Source organism: Haemorhous mexicanus, chromosome 29 (genome assembly GCF_027477595.1).
Source record: "Haemorhous mexicanus isolate bHaeMex1 chromosome 29, bHaeMex1.pri, whole genome shotgun sequence".
Lineage (NCBI taxonomy): Eukaryota > Metazoa > Chordata > Aves > Passeriformes > Fringillidae > Haemorhous > Haemorhous mexicanus.
The window spans coordinates 3,781,623-3,805,350 of NC_082369.1; the positions used below are offsets into that span (position 1 = coordinate 3,781,623).

A 23,728-nucleotide genomic window follows, 5' to 3' on the forward strand; every position below is an offset into this window, starting at 1 on the left:
CAAGTGCTCAGGGAGCCACCAGGAAAGATTCCATCCTAAACCTGCTGGTTGGGAATGGAGAGGGACTGATGGGAACTGGGGTGGTCTTGGTCCCAGTGCTCCTGAAATGGTTGTGTTTAATGCTGTCAGTGTGAGGGAGGAACATGGACACCAGAGCTGCTTCCCAAGACTTGGAGAGAGGAAATGCTCTGCTCCTCAGGAAGCTGCTCAGCAGAGTTCCCTGGGAATCTTCAAGGGGCTTCTTTGTGACCCTCTGGAGCAGGTAATTCCCATGTCTGGAGGGCAGTCCCAGTGCCCAGCCCCTCTCCCCTTCCCACTGTGGCAGGGCAAAACCATCCCCTCCCTGCTCCCCCACCACAGCACTCCAGGTCCTGGTGGTTTTCCATAAAAATATCCTTTTTATTGGCCTCTATCTCTGTGCTCCCACAGCGTCCCTCAGCGCCTGCAGCCAGGTGGGATCTTCGGGGCCTTGGAGCCCCCGCAGACCTCAGGCTTCTCCCCCTGCCAGAGAGCAGCCATGAGAGCCCCAGCAGCGATGGGGACGGGTCCCCAAGCTCTGCTGTCCCCACAGAGCCTTGTCCCACCTGGTAGAGGTGACAAACCAGCCCCAGCAGTGAGGCCTCTGCCTGTGCCTGCAGCTCGTCCGTGTGCTTCTGTGGGGGGACACGGGCAGGTCAGGGGGGTCCCCAGGGTGTCCCAGCCCCCCTGGCACCCAGTGCCCCCCTGCCATACCCCATTGATGGTGATCCAGGGCACGTACTGGTGTGGAGGGTCCAGTGCCTCGGTCAGCTGGGCGTTGTGGTGCATCAGGGCCACCCCTGTGTCCCCCTGCACGCAGGCACTGATGCGGCCACTGTCCACCTCTGGGGCGTAGATCTGCAGGCACTGCCGGGCACAGGGGACGCTCAGGGGGACAGGGACAGACCCCATGAGGGGCGTGAGGGGCGGGGAGGGGGACATACAGCCTCCAGGTTCTTGGTGATGGAGCTGCCCGACTCCAGGCAGAAGATGACGGCGAAGTAGGTGCTGAAGTTCTGGGCCTCGTGCATCAGACAGGCCTACGGGGACAGGGTGGGCGGTGAGGGGCCGCTGGACCCCCCCGTGCCAACCCCGTGGGAACGGGGACCGTCACCTCCATCATGTTGCCCAAGCATTCCTCGGGGCCGTGCTGGCACTGGAAGTCCAACTTGCCGCTGACGTTCCTCTCCTGCGGGACCAAGCGGGCTGAGCGGGGCCGGCGGCACCGGGGCGAGCGCCGGGAGGGCCGGCTCCTACCTGGGCGTTGCCGTAGGGCACCAGGGTGATGTTCAGCATCTCCTCGGGCAGCAGCAGCCAGGTGGGGAAGAGCTTCAGGACCAGGAACTCGCGGCACGCCGGGCACAGGCTCTCGTAGTACAGGCTCAGCTCCACGGGCGCGGCCGCGGGGCGCGGGAGGAGGGGGCAGCGGCTCTCCACCTGCACACGGGAGGGTTTCGGGGTGCACGGGGGGGTATGGCTGCACCCCCCCATTCTAGTATCTGCAGGGATGGGGTAAAGCTCCAGGATGCAGGGAAGAAGGGGGATGAGAGTGTGCAGGGCTAGAGGGAAGTGAGAGTGGCCGGGAGCTTTCGGCTACTGCAGGATCCTGGCACCCAGCGCTGGGGCTTTCCACCAGAACTTCCCCAAAACATTTCAGGGGAAAACAAATTTAGACCAGGATGTGCCTGGGTGGGGGTACGGCCCAGCACCCCGTGCCAGGGGGAAGCTGCAGCCCCGTGGGCTCACAGGGCGCTGTCACCGCCCGGCTCTGTTTGGGGCAGAAGAGGCTAAAAAGCGGTTTTACACTTAAAAAGCAGAAGTGCCAGGGGCAGCTGGGGAGGGGCCGCGGGCAGGGTCCGGCTGGACCACAGCCGTTCCCCAGGGATGCTGGGAATGCCGTAGTGCCCGTGTGGCCCCGGAGGCTCTGAGCATCCCCGCAGATGTGACAGCCCGTGCCTCAGCGACGCTCGCAGCCGGCACTCGCTCCGGGCACGGCGACCAGGCGCTGCCCCAACCCTGTCCCCGCGTCCCTGGGCAGGCAGGAGGTGGCCCCGCGTCCCTGTGACCCTGCCCTTGTCCCCCGCCCCGGCAGCAGCAGCAGCAGCGGCTCTGACCTGGCAGGCGACGGCGGTGTCCCGAGAGCTGCACCAGCGGTGGGCAGGGTAATCACAGCCGGGGACCGCGCCGAGCCCCGGGGCCACCAGGGCCACTAGGGCCAGCACAGCCAGCGGCACCGTGGGGGCCATCGGGACGCCGGGGTGACGCGGAAATGAGCCGGTCCCAGCGGGGACTTTTAAAGCCGGGCTGTGCCCGCCTCCCGCGCCCTCGCTGCCCTTCCTGCCCCGGCCGCCGCCTCCCGTGACGCCGCCGCCCCACGTGGGCTCCGGCCGCCGGCTCCCGCTGGCCCCGAGCTGGGGCTCGATCCCCGCGGGCCGTGGGAGTGAAACCCAGCCCGGAGCAGCCTCGCGTGGAGCTCTCCGAGCAGGACACGGGGCTGGCTGCCGGCACAGCCCCCGGCGGGTGCGGGGGTGCAGCCCCAGACACCCCGAGTTCAGTCGCGGGGCCGAGTGCGGAGGAACCTCGTGGTTCCCCCGTTTGTGGCCGCTTTTTCCGGCCCTTTCTGAACCCTCGTTCCCACGTGTCCCAGCTCTCCAAACCCGGGGAGCACAATCCTGGCACGATGGGTCACATCCTGCACCCAGCCCAGGAACTGGGGCACAGCCCCACCACTCTCCTGCCCCCGCACAACCTCCCACAGCAATCCAGCAGCCTGGTTCATTAACTCTGTTTATTTCTTTCCTTTTTTTTTTTTTTTTTTTTGGTTGTTTTTTGTGGGTTTTTTCGAAGTACCGTACAAAAAAAAAAATCCTCTTACAGTAACAAATACTGGGTTTACATTAGTAAACATCAACAGAAAGAGCAGAGAGCACTACTGCTGGTAACGGACAGCTCGGGGGGCAGGTTATTCTTTATTGCATATACCTAGAAACTAAAACCTCACGCAGCCACCACGTCCTCTCCGAGCACAAAGCCTCCACTGGCACCTAGGGGGTTACACGGGGGAGCCTGGAGCCCCCCCAGAGCAGGGACACGGAGGGACAAGCCCCAAACCGTGCCCCGGGGAGCAGGAACAGCCATGTGGCACCCACGGGACGCGGGTGTGTGGCTCGGCCGGGGGACGTGGGCGTCACAAGCAGCAAAGCACAGCCTCAAAACACGGCTGGGTTCAGAACGAGCCAAAGCAGCAAAGGACAAATCACAACGAGCTTATGCTGGGGGAGCCCAGCCCAGGGAGAGCAGGGGATGCTGCTGTTCAAGGAGCTGAGTGAAGCACCGTCAGGGAAAGGCAGCCCTGGAGAAGGGCATCTTCCTCCTCGTCGTACACAGGACGTGAGCAGTGCCCTGTCAAGGACAGGCTGCCAGCAGGCAGAAAAGGCAGTGCTGCAGAAGGGGTGACTGTGACCCCCCTTGGGCTGTGGCTAGACAGCAGGAAGGGACAGCATGGGAAGAACAACAGAAATTCAGCCAAAAGGAGAAAAACGCAGGATAAAGTGAAGCTGGAATTTCCCTGGGCAGCAAAGCCAGGTGAGCACCAAGCGAGTGTTGACAGGTGACAGCTTCAAGCTGAGACTCTTCCAGATGCTCAGCAGGTCCTGGCATGAGCAGGGAGCAATCCCCCCAGGTAGGACTGGCCCCAAGCTCACGTTTAGGGGTGGTGGTGGAGGAATGTGGAGCCCATGGGATGAGGGGCTGAGGATCCCATCTGCCTGCAGCCTGTCCTGTGATCTGGGGATGTGCTGGAAATGCGGGGACAAGCACAGGATCAGCAGAGTTCCAGGCTGAAAAGGTGTGGAACACTATCAAAGCTTTGGAGTGCTGGTGCAGCCCCCTGGTCACTCCACAGGCCCCAGGAGGCCTCTGGATAGAGCTGTGAGGACTCAGCCTCTCTGCCCCAGTCTCACGTGCCCTCATCTCTCACGTGCCCGAGTCCTAATTATTCCCTTACTCATCCCTGGCAGCTTTTCCCAAGTAATCCCCGAAGCCAACCACAGCCTCTCCTGGGCCGTGCCCCCACAGCTCCCCTGACCCACTGCCTGCACCTGAGCACCAAACACTGACAAACCAGACCCAAAAACCAGGGCCCAGGGCCTGGAGAGAACATGCAGAGCAGGGCTGTACAGTTTGAGCATAGGAGAGCTGCCACAAGCAACAGGAATGGGATGTTTGCTCCAGCAGCCCCAGTTCCAGAAGGATCTGGGGACAAGCCCAGAGCAAGGCAAGCAGCAGAGCTGGCCAGGGAGGGAGGGACAGTGCAGTCCCCAATGCAGGTGGCACATCAAGGACAGGATGCAGGCACAGCATGAGCCCAGAGCACCCCATGGAACTGCCAGAACCCAAGCTGCAAGGGGAAACAGAAGTGCCAGGGGGACTTGCCAGTGCATCCACCTGCCTGTCCCAAGGAGGAACCTCCGAGATGGAAGGAGTCACTCTGGCAAATCAAGAGGCTCAAGAATGCTCTCCTCCAGCCAGGCAGCTGAGATAACCCAGGAAAGCAAATGCCACCATAGCTTCAACTCTCAGCTCAGCTTTTAAAGCCCACCTGGACTGCCCTGGGGCCCTCTGAGCTCGGACACAGCGCCCTGCCTGCAGCAGCCAGCTGTGGTGGGCAGCCCCGCCCCGGCCCCATACAGTACCCATGATTTAAGTGCTTTGCATACATAGTTCACCATCATGCAGATACATTTCAGCATGCCCTGGGCCCCACAGATGTGTCCTCCTGCAGCAGAGGTCCTTCATTCCAGGTAGGGCTTGTAGTGTGCGTTGGACTCCAGCCCTCTCCTGCTTCAGCTGCAGGGCCCAGGGCAGCCTGGCAGCTGCTGCCCACGCTGGGGGTGGCACTGGGGGCTCAGCAAACACCAGCACCAGGGGAGCAGCTGGTCACAAAAAGAACCATATTTACAGAGCTACAGTCAGCTTCAATGGGTTACGTGTGCAGAGAGTCACCGAAACCGGCCGGAAACAACGAGCTGTGCATCCCACAGATCCTGCCAGGAAAACACGGGTACCAACACGGACTTCACAGCTTCGTTGGCACAGCTAAGGTGGGAGATTCACAGCTAAGCAGATCCTCCCAGCCCAGGCAGCAACACTCCAGAGGTGGTTATGACAAGAGGGAATGGTGGCCAGGTGGGGCGCAGCACGGAGCGAAGATCTCAGCCAGGGAGCCCCACTGAGGATGAGGTTTCTCCTTCCTAAATGTGTCTCTGCATGCAAGAGCAGCACCCCTCGTACCAGACACCATCACAGCCCGCGAGGCCACCGAGGGAAGCGAGTGAAGGATGCACACACTCAGTGGAGCCTCCTCCTCCTCTGCCTCCTGCGGTGTCCAGGCAGGGAACCCCTCGGTCACAGCACCGAGGAATCAAGAACCAAAGCTCTACAGTGATGCACAGCGGGGCGACCTGCCAGCAAGAAGGGGATCTGACCTGCTTATCAGGGAAGGGGAGGGGGCTGTGCTCACCCCCAGAAATTCAATCACAACTGGATCCCACCTCCTAGAGGCTGGAGCCCACTGCAAATCTACAGCCCAGCCTTTCTGTCCCATCAGCCAACACGGGTTTCAGCTACTGACCAAGAGGGACATCAGAAACGGTCACAGACATCTCAGAGGCTCTGAAGGAGCAGGAGCACAGAGACTCAACTATACAGGGTGCAAGAGTCCAGAGCCAGAAAGCAGCGCCCTGGGGAGAAGCTGAAGGCAGCTGTTGTGTTGTGCATGGGCTGCTCATCTGGCTGGTGGCTGGGAAAGGACCGGGTGAGCCAGCGTGACATTCAGGGAGTCATTGTGCTGCACCAGGGACGTGTGCTTGTAGTGCAAGACCAGGTCCTTGAGGGAGGCGTAGAGGTTGTAGGGTTCAGCAAACCCATAGCCCGTCGCCGTCTTGTAGATCACACAATGCTTGGTGTCACCATCCACCCTGCCAGGGAGACACAGGAGCCTGGGTCAGCAGTGGGACAGGGAAGCACAAGCAGGGCCACCAAAGCACCATAAACACCTGGCCCTGGCAGGAGAAGCCAAGGCAGATAGGAGCTGTCACCTCCAGCATCTGGCAAGGGGAGGGTGGAGCAATGTGGGAACACAACCTGGGCCAGCCCCACCCCATCCCATCCCACCCCATCCCATCCCACCCCATCCCACCCACACAGGGATACTCACACCACGGAGCAGGCGTAGCACCCCTTCTGGCTGCTCTCACGGATCAGGAAGGTGCCGTCCCGTTTCCCACACAGCATCTCCTCTGCCTGCACACGGTTGATCTTCCCCACGTACCACGTCCGCTCCTCGTGGTGAGGCAGCTCCTCCTCGTCATCCATCATGGAGTACTGACTGCAATCGAGCACAGGCAGGGTCAGATTCCCTAAATCTGGGTCTGTGGCCCCCATGTCTCCCCACACTGCTAGCTGCCATCGCCCATCTGTCAGGGAAGACATCCTCAGCCTCCAGGCAGGGAGCTGGGATTTGCCCGCAGCACGGGCAGAACCAGCTGCACAGCCTGTGCTCCCACATCCCCCAAATCCAACAGCACGCGAGCAGGACACTCACTCCTCTGTCTCGTTCTTGATGCCCAGCCACTCGTTGATCTTCTTCTGCCGGGCACCCTTCTGCGTCAACCACCTGGGGGAGGAGAGCAGAGCTGAGCGCGGCTGCAGCGAGCCCCGGCTGTGGCCATCACCAGAGGGCAGCAGCCGCCGCTGCCGGGGACCGCCGAGCCCCGAGGCTCCTGCTCAGAGCGGGCTGCGAGCCGGTCCAACGAGCCCCGGAGCCCTGGGGGAGGCAGCCGGATGGCTCCCGGGCCGCGCTGCAGGGGCACTACGTACACCAAGTACTGGTCCCGCAGCTTGCGCAGCTGCATCAGGTCTGGCTTGAGGCTGTTCATGCGCTTGTCGATCTCCCGGTTCTCCGAGGCTTGTTTCTTCAGGTCCTGCTCCAGCTTCATCTTGCTGTCGTGGATCTCTGTGATGCGGGACTTGAGCTTCTCCGAGTTCATGAGGATCCTGGGAGAGGGGGGGGGGGGTTTAGGCTGTGAGCCAGAGTGGGGGAGGCGGAGGAGGCAGCCTGCCAGCTCCAGCCCACAGCATGCTGCTGGAGAGACAAGGAGTCCACGTGCCTCAGCTCTGTGCTGAGCCAGGAGGATCCTTGCAGCCCCTGGGGCCCTTCTCCAGGCAGGGCAGGCCACCACCACCCCCATCCTCACCGTTGCACCTCCTTCTCGTTGCCCTCCCTCCGGAAGCGCTCGATGTACTCCTTGCTGCACTTCTCCTGTGTCTGACACTGCTCCTCAAAGATCTTGATCGTCTCATTGAAGGCCTCAATTGCCGTCCTCTTCATCTGCAGCTCCTGGGGACAAGGGAGGGAAAAGCTGAGGAACATTTCTGCACATTTGCATCCCATCTTTCAACTTCCCCAAAGCACTCTGTCCTTGCTGCAGGCACAATATCCCGCTCTTCAAAGCCCGTCCTCTGGTGAGTCCCTGTCCATGAGCTGACAAATGAGGCAACAGGTGCCCCATCTCTGGTCTCCCCTGTGCACAGCAGGGTGGCTGCCAGCACTCAGGGGGTGACACAGCAGCCCTTGGGGTCTCAGGCAGCCTGTGGGGAAGGCAGGGCCCACATACCTGGGACGTACGCGTGTACTCCTCATACAGCAGGTCGTACTCCCAGCTCTTGTCCTGGTACTGCTGGTGATAAACCTTCAGCTGCTCCCCCACAGCTTCCACGCTGTCCTCCTTCACCACCTGGTCCTGCCATAGGCACAGCCTCAGTCAGGACCTGCTCCAGCTGGTCCCACAAAACCCCACAACAAAACATTCCAGCACACAGGGAGAGGGATGGGACATTATCATCTACCAAAGGGGCAGGGATGGATGAACAAATACCCCTGGTTCAGGCTGTGCTTGAACCTGCAGCACAGGCCTCACCTGCTGGTACTTGGAGATGGGGTAGAGCAGCCTGGTGTCCAGCTTGGCGTTGTACTGGGCGAGTGACTCGTGCCGGTAGTGGGTGATGAGCTCCACCACTGAGCCAAAAGTCAGGGGCTCCGAGAAGCCGTACTTGCCTTCCCGATGGAATATCTTGATCAGCTTGTTATTGCCTCCCTTCCTGTAGTGCACGGCAGGGGAGAGGGCACTTAGCACCACCCCAGCCAGAGACCTTGGCATCCCTGGAAGCACAGGGACATGTCCCAAAAGCTGCATCCCCGAGGCTCCCAGGGGATCCCAAAGCCCTACCTGAGTGTGAGTGTGTATTCCCCCTGGATCTTGCTGGAGGCATCACGCACCAAGAAGGTCCCATCCGGTGTGTCCCGGAGCTTCTCATTCACCTCCTCCCTGCAAGGAACAGGATTGTCATGACCTGGGAGGTGACCCCAAGGCTCACCTGATGGACAGGGCACCCCCAGGTGCGAGCTGCCAGTCACCCCTTACCGAGAAATGTCCCCCCAGTACCACTCAGCATCCTGCAAGGGCACGTTGTTCCCGTTGGCCAGGCTGGCTGCGCTGGGCTTCGGCTTCGGCGGTTTGGGAGGCAGGGCTGTGAGAGGAGGAGGGATGGAACAGGGTGAGCCCAAACCCCAGCTCCTCCCTGGCAATCCCTCGGAGTGCTGAGTCCCCCTCCCTGCAGTGACTGCCTCAGAAGGCCTCTTGGCCACCACATTTCCTGGAGCTGTTCCAGTCACATCTCCAGCAGCTGAACACCTTGAGCCGGCCTCCAGGCTATCAAAACGCCCTCGGCAACCCAATCATGGGGGCAGAGAGTCCACACCCACAGATGCCAGTGCCTCAGGCCCCAAGGAAGGAGTATCTCAGTACCTGGAGGCAGCTGTTCTGGCTCCAGCTCCTTCGTCTGCAGAAGTGTCTCCAGAAACAGCACAGAGAAGTCAGGGCTCAGCTCTGGGCTGCAGGGAGAGAAGAGACAAGTTAAGAACAGCAGTTGTGGGGTACAACATGGCACTGCTCCCACCTCCCCTGGGGTCAGCTGGCTCACCCCAGCTGCCAGACCCCAGGCTGACAGGGCAGCAAGGGCTCTTTCCCAGCTCTCAGTCCCGCCTCTGTGTGCTGCCAGCAGCTTAATCCCACGTGCAGCCCAGCAGGGGCTGGACTCCTTGTCCTGGCAGGCACAGTGGCCGGAGCTGGGAACACTGCTGGGACCAAAAGCCTGACGTACCTGGCGCCAGGCAGCCGGAGGAGAAGGGGGCCGAAGATCTCTCCCAGGGCCCGAGGGTGGAGGCTGTTGCTCTCGGCCTGCTGCGATACCTTCCCCAGATGCCGGAGCAGGAACTGCAGGGTGAGCGTGTTCTGGAGCGGGACCGCAGGCGACTCCAGGGCCAGCAGCAGCTGCTTCCGGCAATTCTCTGGCTGGGGGATCTCTGGGGAGAGAACAAGACACGAGGGAAGAGCTGGGACAGCCGGCACCACTCTCCACGCTCCGGCTGCGTCACAGCACAGCAGCGCTGTCAGCAGTGGGAGCCATGTGCCAGGCCCCATAGGGACAGGGCTTATTTTAATATCCCAGATGTGTCCACCCCACCCAGCCACCCATTCCCAAGGTAGCCAGGGAGGCCCTTACCCTGCAGGATGCGAAGGATATCTCCATGCACTGACACTGGCACAACGGGGGAGGGCAGGTCCTGCAGGTAACCTCGTAATGCCTCACCCAGGGAGTGCACATCCAGGGGCTCCAGGTCACCCAGGGTCCAATCTGTCAGGGCACAGATTTCCCATGGGAGGGCTGATATAGTACTGGGCACCCAGCTGGCAGCTCTGGTGCTGCCAACACCCATCCCAGAAACCATCACACAGCAGCCAGCTATCATGAGAGCTCATCAGCACCACGAGGGAGCTCATCAGCTTTCAGGCAGCTCATGTGACAGACGATGTGCACCCCAGAAATAAGCTGGCTCTGGGAACCCCAGCAGTTCCCCTTGGGAGGGGGCAGAGGTCCTTCTGGGTGCCCACAACCTTTGCTCTGAGCCCCAACACAAGAATTCTGAGCAGGTATAGTTTGGGTGAGAGTTTTGCTCTCCGCTGCCAGCAAGAGTTGAGCGCAGACTGAGCAGCCACACACTGAACGGGACGGAGCAAACACCTCCCTCAAACACAGGATTTTGGGAAGCACATAAAGCCTGTCCCAAGAGCACAGCCTGACAGCACTGTGTGGTTGGGGTTTGCAGGAACGTCTGCGGGAGGGGACTCGCCAGCGTGGTGCCAGATGAGGCCCCAGCCCAGCCGAGAGACGGACGGCTCCCAGGGCTCCCCGGCAGAGACATCAGCTCCAGCCACCAAGCCGAGCTCAAAGATCCTCCCCTGCTTATTAGAGGCACGACAGAGCCAGAGAAGCCTCCGCCAGCCCATCAGCAGAGCACCCCAAAGACAGCAGGGGACAGGCACAGGGGTTCAGTTGTTTGCCTGCGAGTCTCTGAGCCAGCACCACATCCCTTTGTTGCCCCCCACCGATGGTGCCAGGGATCCCCCCGTCCCGTCCCTTCCACGCAGGACAAGGACACGTTGGGATGGGGACAGCCCAGCCCCAGAGGCAGCGTGCTGGGAGTCAGGAACTGCCAGGGACAGGCGAGCCTGGCCTGGATTGCATTACTGCTGGCGCTGTCACATCCACTAATCTCCTCCATCTGAGCCGATTCGCCTCCACCGCGCCGAGCTGGTTCTTACCGGTTCTCAGCGCCTGCCTCAGTTCGGAGCCAGATGTCCTGTACAACATCTCACTGTCCAACCCTGCAGAAGGGGGGACACTGCTGTCAGCTCCAGCACAGGCACTGTTTCAGTGCCAGCTGGGCCGCGGTTGTGGCATGGCCAGGCCTGGATGGTGTCCAAGCCAACCCCCTGATGCAGCCCCCTTGGCCCCCAGGACACCCGGTTCAGTGGCTCCATTTCTCCACCAGATCCAGGCTGGAAGCACTTCGCAAACCCCAGCACCCACCCAGTGTGTGTAGGTACCCAAATCAAACACCCTCACGGGCCTCAGCAGCTCAACCCAAGGAGGAACATGAGAGCTTCTGTGTCCTGTGTGTCCCACAGAGCTCAGCTCTCATTGTGGGTTTTGGGGTGTATCAGCATCCCCAGTGCTCAGCATTGCCCCCTTACCTTTCTTCTCAATAGCTTCCACCAGCTTCACCAGGAGCGGCGGAGCAATCTCAGGAGGGCTGAACTGCTCCTGCAAGTCTGGGAGAGGAGACCCTGGGGGAGAGGGAGGGAGAGAAGGGCTCAGCACCAGCTCAGCCCTCAGCAGCAGAGCTGGCCCAGAGCACAACCCAGGCAACTCCCAACAGGAGCAAAGAAAGCTGTGGCCCCCACTGCGAGACTGCGGCCCAGGCAAACACAGCATGCAGCCTGCAAGCAACCTGCCCGGGAGCCAGCACAGCACTTGTTGAGCTCCAGCCTTGACTGGGTGTGCACAGGGAGATATTTACTGCTCTGTGCAGAGGCCTGCAGACAGAGCCCACCCCCCTGGGGACCCGTACTCCCCGGGCAGGCAGCACAGGGGTTACCAGGGCTCCTGGAGCTCAGCGCTGGGTCCCTGCCCAGCACAGGGGCTGCGTAGGGCTGGCAGCGGAGCGGGGCCAGGGAGCTCGCTCTGCTCGTCGTGGTGAGCTGTGATTAATCCAGCGATTCAGACAGAACGCCATGTCAGCAAATTCCTGCCCTTGATTGCTCGTTTAACATGGAAACCGGCCCTGTGCCTCCCCCTCCCCGTGAGCCCACAGCCTCTGTGCAAGCTGCTACAGGGCACAGACAGCCCGTGGCACAGGACCAGGGTCCCTCCATTCCTGGGGGATCTGCAGCCCCGTGTCAGGTGGTATTTCACTGCCATTTCCAGAAAATCTTGAGGTTCTGGCTGCAGGCACCCCCCTCTCCTGTGCATGCCAGGGCAGGAGCACGCAGGCCTGGCTGAGGAGCTGCCAGCAGGAGGTTTGCCGAAGGATGAGCGGTGCCAGGCTCCAGCCCGCTTCCAAAGCAGCACCAGCCGGAGCAGGAGGTTCCTCCAGGCTGGTCCACAGCACCTGGCAGACCCTGGGGAGCCCGCAGTGGGTGAGGACACCCAGCACACTCCACTCTGCAGAGGCAGAGCCAAGAGGCTGCTCCCCGTTGCGAAACAGCTCCGTTGTCATGGATCTGACCCGAACTCGCCTGGTGTGGTCTCACCACAAGGCGCAGCAAGCTGGAACTGCGCACCCAGCTCAGGCTCCTGCACCCACGGCCTCGAGGGGAGACAGAACAGCCATGGGAAGGGAAGGGAAGCACGCGGGTCAGGCACCCAGCAGCTCTGCACAGGCCTGTGCTGCTGGGAGGAGGGGACAATCCCCCAGTGGAGCGAGCTCCTGGGCACGGGAAGGGGCCCAGCATGGTGCGGGTCGGTGTGGGGAAGCTGCAGGCAAGCTTCCAGGCTGGCAGCTCCCTGCCTGACCCTTGGGAAGGACTGAAGGGAGAGTAAATACTGGCGCTGCCCACGTGGCTCGGCCGGGAATGTGCTGCTTCAGCAGGCAGCAGCTTGTCTTTTTTTGTCAGGCACAGAGCGGGAGCCAGCAGCAACTCCTGAGCCTGCCGGGCCTCCGGGCTGGGCTGCCGTGAACAAGGCTGCTCACAGCACGGCCCGGGCAGCTGCGGAAATATTCCCGAGCCGCATTTTCCGCTCGTGTTCTCTGCGGAAGGCAAACACCAGCAGCTCGTAAATCCACCGGCAGAACGCGCCGGGTCTCGCTGCTCCGCGGGGCCGGCCCCGCTCCCGGGACAGCTGTGGCGCTGGCCCTGCTCCACCAGTGACACTGAGGGGCTCAGGGGTCCCTGCCAGCCAGGGCAGGACCTGGGAAGCAGGGAAGGAGCTTCATGGGGCTGCCAGGAGACGGTTCTGCACCTCCTAAAGTGCACACCATGAAGAAATAAGACAAGGCTTGGCTCAAATACGGTTTTTCCATTGCAAAAATGTGTCTCCCCAGCAGAATAGAGAAATAAAGAATCACAGAATATCCTGAGCTGGAAGGGAACCACAAGGATCTTAAAGTCCACCTCTTAAGTGAATGGCCCATACAGGGATCAAACCAGCAGGCTGAGTGTAAAATGGCTCTGGGTGTTTGAACTGCCTCCCTGCAGGCCCTGCCTATGCCCTGAGTGGAGGTTGGCTCTGGGGATGCCCCCAAAGGGGACAGGGACAGGGCTGGCACTGGTCTCACATGCCTTGGTAGCCCACCCTCCATCCCTGTGCATGATGCAGAGAGGCTGGCTTTTGGTTTCCTTCTCAAATTTGTCTTTGCTGTGCTTCAGGAGCTTTGGCACATAACTTGTTCCACCCCCCAGAGACCCCACCAGTGGCTTTGACCACCCAGACACACCTCCACCAAGCCCCCTCGAGAAGAGGGGCGAGCCGAGGAGGGCAGAAATCCAGCCCCTGAGGGAGCACCATGCAGGCAAGGCCAGCACACGCAGCACAGAGCACATCCCAGGCTCCTGAGAGGAGCAGCTTTCTTGGAAAGGCAGGTTGCAAGTGGGATGACTCAGGTCAGGCTCTCCTGCCAACCCAAACGCACGCAGGGCCGGCCGCATTCCCACCCTGCGGAGATGTTTCCTGGGGCCGCCCCTCCGGCTCCGGGAGCAGGAGGCAGCTGCAGGGAGCTGCACCAGCCCCACAACCCCGGTTTCGTAAGACCCCAGAGGTGTTTTCACACAGCCAGAAGCATCTGCCGGGGTAGCCGTGGCTCCCAGGCAGAAGGGATGGGGAGGACACAGCACTGCCAGCTGGGAGCGTTCCCTGGCATCTCCAGCTCCTGCTGCTGACCCCACTCCTCCCATGTACACCAGCACGAGATCTTCTGTAAGGCATGGGAAGGCCAAGTCAGCCCCCAGAGGATCACAGAATGGTTTGGATTAGAAGGGACCTTAAAAGATCACCCAGTTAAAACCCCCCTGCCTTCTGCAGAGACACGCTACACTAGATCAGGTTGCTCCAAACCCCATCCAGCTTGACCTGGAACATTTCCAGGGATGGGGCAGCCACAGCTGCTCTGGGAAACCTGTGCCAGGGCCTCACCACCCTCACAGTCAGGAATTTCTTCATAACATCTAATCTAAATCTCTCCCTCTTTTAATTTAAAACTTCCCCCTGTCCTCTCACTATCTGTCTGTATAAGAAGCCTCTCTCCCTCTTTTATATAAGCTCCCTTTAAGTACTGGAAGGCACAATAAGGTCTTCCAGAGCCTTCTCTTCTCCAGGTGAACACCCCCAGTTCTCCCAGCCTGGCTCCAGAGCAGAGGGGCTCCAGAGCAGAGGGACTCCAGCCCTAGGAGCATTTCTGTGGCCTCTGGACTTGCTCCAGCAGGTCCACATCTTTCCTGCCTTGTCCAGACCCAGACTCAGCACTGCAGGTGGGGGTCTCACAAAGGAAGAGTAGAAGGGGGAAATCCGGGGGCTGCTGAGCCCTGACCCAAGGGTTTATGTGCCTGGGAGCCAAACAAACAGGCTAAGAGCAGGCAGCTGCCACAGCTCCACAGGCAGGGCTGAGGCACGTTGGCTCTCCCAGACCGGGTCTGTGCCAAGGCCAGGCGGGCTGGGAGGCAGCTGCAGGTGCAGGACAGCCTATGCCCAGCCCCAGGGTGGCTGCCCAGCCCCAGCGAGGGCTCTGCGACCCGCGGGGTGGGCTGGCTGCCAGGCAGACAAGCAATTAGCTCCACTTCTCAGAAGCACTCTTTTAGACCCTGACTTTTCTCCTCTTGCCCAGAGACAAGTAATTGTGTCTCTCAGCAGGGCTGAGCAGCTCTTGGCAGGGAGCACTGCCCCAGGCGCTGCAGGGGCGGGGAGGTGGTGATTGGGAGAGGTCAGGACTTATCCTGAAGGGAGGGAGCCTGGCAAAACTCAGCAGGGAGAGGGACCCTGCGTGCAGCAGGGAGAGGGACCATGGGGATCCTGGCTGGTTGCAGAACAGAGGGGGAAAAGATGTAAGAGTGGGACAAAGCTTGCCCCAGGAAGTCCTGCTGAGCAGATTGACAAGCTGGAGGAACAAAGTGCTTTCCTCTGGGCCAGGACTGAGAGAGGCTGGCTTTTGGTTGTGACTCAACTGTACTGCTGCTGATGGGGCAACCCAGTGCTGCCGAGCTGAAGGTTTCCTATGAAGCCAGTCACACTCTCTCATTTGTCACACAGCAAGACTGTGGAGGTGTCCCAAAGCAACAGGGCACATAGCAGGGCTTACCTTGCTCCAGAGCCTCGGGCAGCCGGCCGCCGCTGGCCCCGGGTGTGGCAGGCAGGGGTCTCTGCACCCGGGGCCGGTGTGAAGGGACAGCGATTTTCACCGGCCCCACGTACTCCACGTAGGTGCCAGGAAAGTCCCCCTTCTGCTTGGTGCGCTCGTTGACACCCAGGATCCACCCGATCTGATTGGGGGTCTGCTCATCTCCATCTTTGAAGCCCAAGGCTTGCAGGGCCCCCTTGCTCACGACCAGGATGTCCCCGGGCAGCAGGTCAATGTCCTCCTCGCGCTCCTTGCGGTAGGGGTAGAGCGCGCGGTACTGGAAGCCGTCGGTGCTGCCCATCCTCTCTGCCGGGGGAGAAGGGCTCTGAAAGGTGAGGCAGCACGTTCCAGGTGGGAGAACAGGGCCCTCAGAGGCAGCTCTCCCCCATCAGCACTCTGAACTGTCCCTGTGTGAACTGGCACCCCAGGAGCCTGGTCTGGGTGCCCAGGAGCGCTTAGGTGCAGCCCCTTTTTCTCAGCTTGAAACCACGATTCAACCAAATTATGGAGCAAAGGGAGAAGGAGACAAACATAATCCAGCACTGGTGAGCGGGCATGCAGCAAAGAAACCCGAGATCAGGGTCTGTTTCACCAAAAAAGCCAGTCTCTTGGAGTATGGGGAGGAAAAGCACAGTAGGCTTCCAGCCTGGAACAGCGTGACACGCTATGTTCCCCTTTCCAGTGCCTGCAAAGAGAAGAAGAATTGTCACTGCACAGCCAGGCACCCCACGCCCTCCTGACACACCAACATTCAAACCAGGGGTTCACCTGAGAGAGGCAGGACTCGTTTCTCTCCTACCTAGCATCTGATGCTGAGCCCTGGATCCAAGCAGGACATGCTAATCCCAAGTTACACTCCCAAAAGCAAGTGAGGAGCCAGTGGCTGCAGGCAGGAACGCTACCTCCTCTCTGCTATAGCCAGGCACCAGCTCTGCATCTTAAAGAGGTTCACCCCTGCTTCTTCAGCCTACCCTCCTCGCAGCACTTATGCAAACAAGGAGACAACAAGTGGGACAAAACAGCCTTTATGCAGGATAACTTTTGCATACAGAAAAGGGTGACCCTGCACCCACCAGCTGCAGGCCCTGAATAGGAGCAGAACAAATAGATTTAACCTTCCCTTGTTAAATCGATTAAATTTCACAGTTCACCTTTACATCTTGCCATGCAATCCCCCACAAGGGCATCTTCTGAAGGGAGCTGCCCACAAATGTAGGTTAACCATGCTTTAAGCAAAAGGCTTTCGAGATGTGCTACCATTCCCACAGAACAGCACTTCAAAGCTTTGCTCTGAGCAAAAAGTCAATTTTTGAACTTTTCAAAAGCAGCAGCAGCATCAAGTGCAGGCACAGGTTCTTTTCGCAGAGATGGAGGCAAAAGGAGTTAAAATAATCTTTAGAAGCCTTCAAGTCTACTTAGAGCTCCTAACTGCCTTTCAGCTATTCAGAGAGAAATTGAATATGCTGCCTGCCCTGCCCAGAAATCCACCAAAAGAATAAACCTGGGTTATAACATGTTGTTGAAGAGATGTACGAGCCGGGACATTCCCACCAGCCAGGCACGTCCTCTTTTCCCATCCCCTCCTGGCTGCACAGGCCAGTTTTCCACTTCCCTCAGGCAAATCCCAGAGTTCTGGTTCCCGCAGAAATGGTGTGTGGCTGAGGACCGGACCTACAAGGCACTGGGGCAGCCAGAACCCAGCCTTCCCAGGGACACCTTGGGCCTGCTCAAATGCTGCAGGTCCTGTTAAAGGCTTGAGCTGTTTTGGCCCAGAAACCACCAAACCCAGCTCAAACTCTTGAGTCTTATCTGAAAACTATTACCGAGCAGGAAGGTGCTTCTCAGGGCTGTGGGAGCCTGGGCAGAGGGAGGCGAGGAGGCAAAGGGAGCCAGGACACCCTTCCCAGAGGGGTCAGTGAACAATCACACATGGCACGAAGCCAGGGCTGCTCTGACTGCTGGTTGGACTCTGTGACAGGCACCAACGGTGGTGATCTGCAGGATTTCAAAATAACCCTTCCGGGCCAGTAACAGTTCATATCAGCTACAAATCCTTCTTTCCTCCTGCACGTGGTATATCACCCCTGCACGTGTCACCACACCTGCAGGTGCTGCCACAAAATCTGGGATCGGGGTGAGTCCCCCGAGAGGAGCCAGCCCCACCTCTCAGCCAGGCTCTCCAGCTCGGCACCAGGGCTCCTTCCCTTGACAAGGACAAAAGGCACAAAGAGGCCATGGCACAGGAAACCTGTGCAGCAGCCAGAGCCCGCACCGCCTGCCTGAGCTCGGGCAGGCGTCCCAGCCGGGCTGTCTTTGCCATGAATGAACAGGCACTGCCCGCGGGGAGGTGAGGCACTTGCGGCCAGAGGCGGGTGGGGAACAGGATTGAGCCTGATCCAACTTGCTGGAGAGCTTCTCCAGAACTCCAGGAGCAACACCAGACTGCAGAATTCATGGAGAGACCCTACAAAGGTTTCTGATGTTCACAGGGGAAGCAGCACAGCCAACCATGGCCGCTGTGAAAGCTCCCATCATGCTGGGATAGTGGCTGCAAGGAACTCGCAGCAGAGCCCGCATTTCCCCAATCCAACCAGCCCCAGCCAGGAAAATATTACTTCATAATCCAGAGCATAAAGAGAGATTTATGGCCAGGCTCACTGGCTGCCCCTCTGAGTGCTGCCTGTCGGGGTCCCCCAGAGCAGAGTCGCCGTGCCGGGGGCACTGTCTGAATGCCAAGGGCCTGAGTGGCCGCTGCCCGCTGGGCAGGGCGCTGGCAGCTCCCCCTCCTCCCAGGAAGGACAGACTCCAGAGTGCACCCAGAGGCAGCAGAGCCCAACCCCAGCAGGGTCGATGCTCCCCCACAGGCACCCCTCCAGCTGCCACCCGCGGATCCCAGCCCCGACTCCAGGCGTCTCCGACAAGCCAGTGCAGCTGAAGAGGCTGGAAGGACAAAACGCTCAGGCCTGGCAAACTTGTTCAGTAGCTTTTAAAAGCAGATCTGCGTGGAGGGGTGGGAAGAGGAGAGTGACTCTGGAGCACCAAGTGTCTCCAAAGAGCAGGTCCCACAGCTTCTTCCAACCGACTCCTTCACAACCTTCTTCCCTGGGGTGGGAATGCAGGCACAGCTCTGTGCCACCACGCTCTCCACGTCCCAGTGGGTCACTGGGCACACAAAAAAATCCAGAGAACTCAGAGCCAGGCTGTTCCTGGAGAAGCCTTGCCTGCTTTCCCCACACTCAGCCCAGGTGGGCACTGAGTGCTCATGAACATGAGTGAGGGGCCCCCCAGGAGACCCAAATTCTTATGGCTAGTGCCAGCACCGTCCTCTCCAGGAGCAGCAGTTGTCCTCTGTGCTGCCACGGACCCGGCCAGAAGCTTCCCTGGCTGAGCTGCAGGAAGGCTCTGCACTCTTGGAGAGCAGCTGACAGAGTCTCTGGGGATTGGGAACACACACTTCCCAAAGCCCTGGAACAGCTCTTTGGAGGGAAGGCAGCGCCGAGAGGCCAGGACACGCATGAGCCTGTCGGCTGGAAGCACACCTCTGAGCAGGAGAGAGGCAGCACCTCGCCAAAAGATTTCTGCTGGGCCCAGCTCCAGGTTTGCTCAGCTCTCAGAGAGGAACCTCGTGTGTCTGTGCTGGCGAGCACTTGCTTAGGCTGCTCTGAAAATCCCATGCATCAGACAGCTAAATACCTTTGGTAAATCTATCTCAGCGCCCAGAAACAATCCCTCGATTCATTAACTGCTGTCAATACTTTCTTTGTTTAATACATCGGTTTGAAACAAAAAACACATTACAAGTCTTTTTGTCTGTGCCCAGCACATAAATAAAAGCATCTTAACATTTTAAATGTGGCTCCTGCGCTTTTTAACCCAGTTCCAAATGCAGTTCAAAGTGCAGCATGATTTGAGGCAAGATTGAGTTACTTTCCTTCCAGAGAGAGGAAAGAATGCATAAAAATATTTAAAAGAAGAATATGCTCACAACAGTATGCACAGCTCCAAGTTACATCAGATCCTCAGCGAGCAAAATAAACACCATATCAAGTTTGAACTGCAAGTTACAGACAAAAAGAACAAACTTTTCCTTTAATAAAAAGAGAAAATAGAACAATGCAATGATGGATGGGAATAAAAATGGACAGGGAATTGCCTGCCATGGTGACATCTGCTGCTGCATCACATCCTTCTGACCCACGCAGCCAGGGCAGCTCTGATGGCCTCAGCTCCTGAAGCTGGCACTGGCAAGCACATCAGGGGTCATCCTGTGCCCACCGAGTGGCAGAGGGGCAAGAGCTCAGCAGCCCCTGATTTATAGTCAGGACAAAGAGCACAGCAAATCCCTGTGCTCCCAGGCAGCTTCCCGGGCCCGCTGCCTCCCCAGCAGGAACAATGACTGGAGAAACGTCTCGCGAGGCTGGAGCCATGAGCCAGGCCGTGGAAGAGGCAGCAGTGCCACGAGGAGCTGTGGGGGAAGGAGCTGGGAGAGCCTGCAGGGAGCTGGGGCGGGCGGGAAGCGGAGCTGGACACGCTCCAGCAGCTGCCCCTGGGGAAGCAGCCAGCGGAGCAGGGAGAGCTGGAGCCCGGGCTGGCCACGGCGCTGCCAAGCCAGCTGGTATTTCCTTCCAAACAGGGAAAAGCTGCAGGGGAGGAGGGGAGTTATGCCTGAGCTGTGCCCCAGCCAGGCATGGGACAGCCGAGGCCGTTTTCACCTCTTCTTTTCCCCAGAAATGCTTCCCAGCCAGCCAGCAGCAGCTCCTGCCCACAGCCACAAGCCACCCTTTGCCAGGGACACAGAGCATCTCCTGCTCATGCCTGAGTTTCATTAAATATCTTGCTTTATTCACCAAAGCCCGAGAAAGTGAAGGAATATCTGAAATATTTCACTGAAAAGGTCAATGTCACAATTAGCAGGGACACAAGGAGCTGAATAAATCAGGATGACTGACATTTTTCACTTTTGGGAGACCACTGGAGGTCCCAGAGACCTCCTGCTCAAAGGCTGGACAGCGTGAGAGCACCTCAGGCAGTCTGCACACCTACTGCAAGACTTCTCATATTGTCCAGAGGCTTCTCCTGACACTGAACTTCCTTGCTCCAGCTGAAGCTTGCTCTTAACCACCTCACAAACTTTCTCCTCCTGCCTACAAACCCTTTTTACGTGGCCAGACTTTTATTTGCTGGCAGTGGGCAGAGAAGCACCCAGCACGCAACACCAGCCCCATCACCTCACTCCAGGCTGCTCTTACACCATCCCCCACACAGCAAGAACACACTAATTCCATTTTAGGAGCATTCATGGAGCTGGCTTTAGGGATATAGAAACCCAGGAGCTGTATTTTGGCAAAAAAATTACAGTTCTAAAAAAAACCTGAGTACATGAAAAAAAAAATCCAACTGCTCTTGCTAACTTATCTGCTTAAAATCACATTCCCCGGGGTATTTGGAATTTATATGATTTATTAGCAGCTCTGCACAGCTCAGCAATCACATGAAGTAACCGACGAGGTAAGCAGCACCCAAGTTAATAGACCAGCATGATTTGGATATTGGTGAGAGAGCCAAGACCTTCCAACTTGAGAAATCCACCATCCCTTCCTCTGCCTGCTTTTCATCTTCCATTACCCAGCTACTTTAGCTCCAAGCTGTGGCTCCAGAGATTCCCAGAGGAATTAAAAGAGCCCTCGATATTATAAATACTCTTTTTCATTGTAAACACACCCCGGCACTCAGAGCTCTGACACGGCTCCAAACTGGCTCCGCAAACCACTCTGCTCCTCGCCACATTCCAGCTGAGCCGCGCTCTCCCTTCCAACCCAGCGCCTTTGTCCAAGCGAGACCCAACTGCAGGCACAGAGGATTTTCCTGTGTGCCTAAAACCTTGTTCCAGCGAGTTGGGAGTGCTGGGTTTTGGGGCAGAGATCAGCTTTAGGAGGAACGAGGCCGTGTCACGAACCGCGCGGGCAGATGGAAGCACGAGCTGCCCACGTCAAAGAGAGTCACCAAAGAAACCAAACCATGCCTTGGACTTTCCCACACCGTGGAAGGCTAGAGCAGAGCCCAGTCCAGCCCCGGGGACACACCAGCCCTTGGCATGTCGGGGAAGGGTGGGGGAATGGCCAGGAAAGCAGTGATTTAGGCTATATTTACTCAGCTGTCTCCATTCTCTGCTCTCACAGAGAAAGTCACAGGGCCAGTTCCCCAGCGGCTCCAAGAGCTGCTTGGGAAATCAAAGCTGCATTAATGGGAGGAGAGGCAGCCACGGCTCCATTGAAAGGCAACGCTGGGGCCGCTCCAGCTCCTCACAGCTCGCTTTTCTCAACAGCTTTGCCCCCTGGTTTTATCCCCCACCGATCACAGACCACCAGTTCAGGAGGCACATGACCACGGGAACCTTCCTCTTCAAGGGGCTGAGAAACATCCCCAGGAAGGGAAGAAATGCAATGGCCAACCTCCCTGGGAAGCAGTGGGGGGGCTCATGCCAGAGCCAGGGCTTGGGGGATGCTGTGCAAAGCCACCCTTGGGATGAACTTGTCACAGCCCTGGGGAACCAGCTCCAGCCTGGGAACTGCTGGGTCCGAACTGCCCCCGGGCAGGGGCAACAGAGCTGGGACCCCAAGAGGCCCACGGGACCCCCAGGACTCTCGGTGATGGGGATGTACCGTGCTGGGGGGTCCCTGCACTGTCACCGTTGTGGGGACAGTGGCACAGGGAGGGGGATCTGTGATGGCACTGCTGGGCTGCAGACAACCCGGAGAGACTGGGGACACAGCCCCGACACTGGGGGGGACAGGGACAGTTCAGGGGGAAATGGGGGGGCACAGCCCCGGCAATGGGGGGGACAGGGACAGTTCAGGGGGAAATGGGGGGGCACAGCCCCGGCAATGGAGGGGACAGGGACAGCTCAGGGGGGGGATCGGAGGTACAGCCCTGGCACCGGGGGGGACAGGGACAGCTCAGGGGGGATCGGGGGGGGGGCACAGCCCCGGCAATGGAGGGGACAGGGACAGCTCAGGGGGAAATGGGGGGGCACAGCCCCGGCACTGGGGGGGACAGGGACAGCTCAGGGGGAAATGGGGGGACACAGCCCCGGCAATGGGGGGGACAGGGACAGCTCAGGGGGAAATGGGGGGACACAGCCCCGGCACTGGGGGGGACAGGGACAGCTCGGGGGGATCGGGGGGGGGGGGCACAGCCCCGGCAATGGTGGGACAGGGATAGCTCGGGGGGGATCGGGGGGTACAGCCCCGGCAATGGGGGGGGGACAGGGACAGCTCGGGAGGAAACAGGGGCCACAGCTCCGGCAATGGGAGGACGCAGAGATAGCCCTGGGGGCACCGGGGGGCATATATCCCCCACAATGGGGGGGACAGGGACGGATCGGGGGGGGCACAGCTCCGGCAATGGGGGGGATCGGGAGGCACAGCCCTAGCAGTGGGGGGGGACAGGGACAGCTTGGGAGGAAACGAGGGGCACAGCCCCGGCAATGGGAGGACACAGAGACAGCCCTGGGGCGGACCGGGGGGCACAGTCCCGGCATCACGGCGAAGCCACACGGCAGTGGCAGTGTCCTCGCAGCGGGACACCCTGCGCCGGCAGCTGCCGAAGGGTCCGGGGACATCCTCGAGGCTGCCCTGTGAGGCACAGAGCCAAGCCCCGGGCGCCTCACGCTGAGGGGTCCCGACGCCCACCCTGGGCCTGGTTTCGATCCGGGCCCGCTCTCCCCGATCCCGATCCCCCCGATCCCGATCCCGCCGGTCCCGTCCCCGCCGCACCTCTCCGCCGGCCCCATCCGCCGCCGCTCGCCTCCAGCCCGCTGCTGCCTCCGGCCCGGCGGAGCCTTGGACAGGCCCGAGCGCCGCCGGAACGGCCCGAACCCGCCCCGGAAACAGCCGACAGCAGACGAGAGAGAACGGAACTGCCCGAATCTATCCCGGAAATAGCCGAGAGCAGACGACAGAGGACGGAGCTGACCGAAGACTCTGGCCCCGCCCCTCCCCTGGCCCCATCGCTATCGGGGCCCCGCCCCTCGCGCGAGACTCCGGAAGGAGCCGAGGGGGACACCGGAGGGAGAGCGCGGCGGCGCCCCCTGGTGGCGAGTAGGGCGGGAACCGGGATCTTACCGGGATTGAACCGGGATCGTACCGGGATTGAACCGGGAACGGGGTTTGAACCGGGATTAAACCGGGAACGGGGCATAAAACCGGCATTGAACCAGGAACGGGGCACAGCACCGGGATTGAACCGGGATTGAACCGGATTGAACGGGGATTGAACCGGAATTGAACAGGGAACGGGGCACAGCACCGGGATTGAACGGGGTTGTACCGGGATTGAACGGGGAACGGGGCACAGCACCGGGACTGCACCAGGCACTGGGACTGAACTGGACACCAGGACTGTACCGGGAGCAGGGCA

At 59.8% G+C, this 23,728-nt stretch overlaps 2 protein-coding genes across 2 annotated transcripts; both read right to left on the reverse strand.

Annotated features, from left to right (window-relative positions):
- Window positions 1-378: 378 nt before the first annotated feature.
- On the reverse strand, window positions 379-2,301 carry IFI30 (IFI30 lysosomal thiol reductase). The gene is made up of 7 exons (XM_059870016.1): window positions 2,133-2,301; window positions 1,276-1,455; window positions 1,133-1,207; window positions 963-1,058; window positions 733-885; window positions 585-653; window positions 379-501 (listed from the first exon to the last, which is right to left on the reverse strand). The coding sequence occupies exons 1-7, from the start codon at window positions 2,262-2,264 to the stop codon at window positions 436-438; spliced, it is 771 nt and encodes a 256-aa protein (XP_059725999.1). The 5' UTR covers window positions 2,265-2,301; the 3' UTR covers window positions 379-435.
- Window positions 2,302-2,792: 491 nt separating this feature from the next.
- Window positions 2,793-23,237, reverse strand: PIK3R2 (phosphoinositide-3-kinase regulatory subunit 2). The gene is made up of 16 exons (XM_059870238.1): window positions 23,086-23,237; window positions 15,272-15,995; window positions 11,175-11,267; window positions 10,743-10,805; window positions 9,643-9,774; window positions 9,241-9,442; window positions 8,886-8,971; window positions 8,502-8,607; window positions 8,307-8,405; window positions 7,998-8,178; window positions 7,695-7,820; window positions 7,275-7,417; window positions 6,898-7,074; window positions 6,623-6,694; window positions 6,236-6,406; window positions 2,793-5,996 (listed from the first exon to the last, which is right to left on the reverse strand). Exons 2-16 carry the CDS (start codon window positions 15,609-15,611, stop codon window positions 5,804-5,806), a joined length of 2,184 nt encoding a protein of 727 aa, XP_059726221.1. The 5' UTR covers window positions 15,612-15,995; window positions 23,086-23,237; the 3' UTR covers window positions 2,793-5,803.
- Between the last annotated feature and the right edge of the window lie 491 nt (window positions 23,238-23,728).

Coding starts and splice junctions, on each gene's coding strand:
- PIK3R2 (XM_059870238.1), bottom strand. CDS start 15,611: ATGGGCAGCACCGACGGCTTCCAGTACCGCGCGCTCTACCCCTACCGC. Junction 8,972..9,240: donor CTCCGGCTGCCTGGCGCCAG/GTACGTCAGGCT, acceptor CTCTCCCTGCAG/CCCAGAGCTGAGCCCTGACT. Junction 8,406..8,501: donor TACTGGGGGGACATTTCTCG/GTAAGGGGTGAC, acceptor TGTTCCTTGCAG/GGAGGAGGTGAATGAGAAGC.
- IFI30 (XM_059870016.1), bottom strand. CDS start 2,264: ATGGCCCCCACGGTGCCGCTGGCTGTGCTGGCCCTAGTGGCCCTGGTG. Junction 1,456..2,132: donor ACACCGCCGTCGCCTGCCAG/GTCAGAGCCGCT, acceptor TCCCGTGTGCAG/GTGGAGAGCCGCTGCCCCCT. Junction 886..962: donor TCACCAAGAACCTGGAGGCT/GTATGTCCCCCT, acceptor TGTGCCCGGCAG/TGCCTGCAGATCTACGCCCC.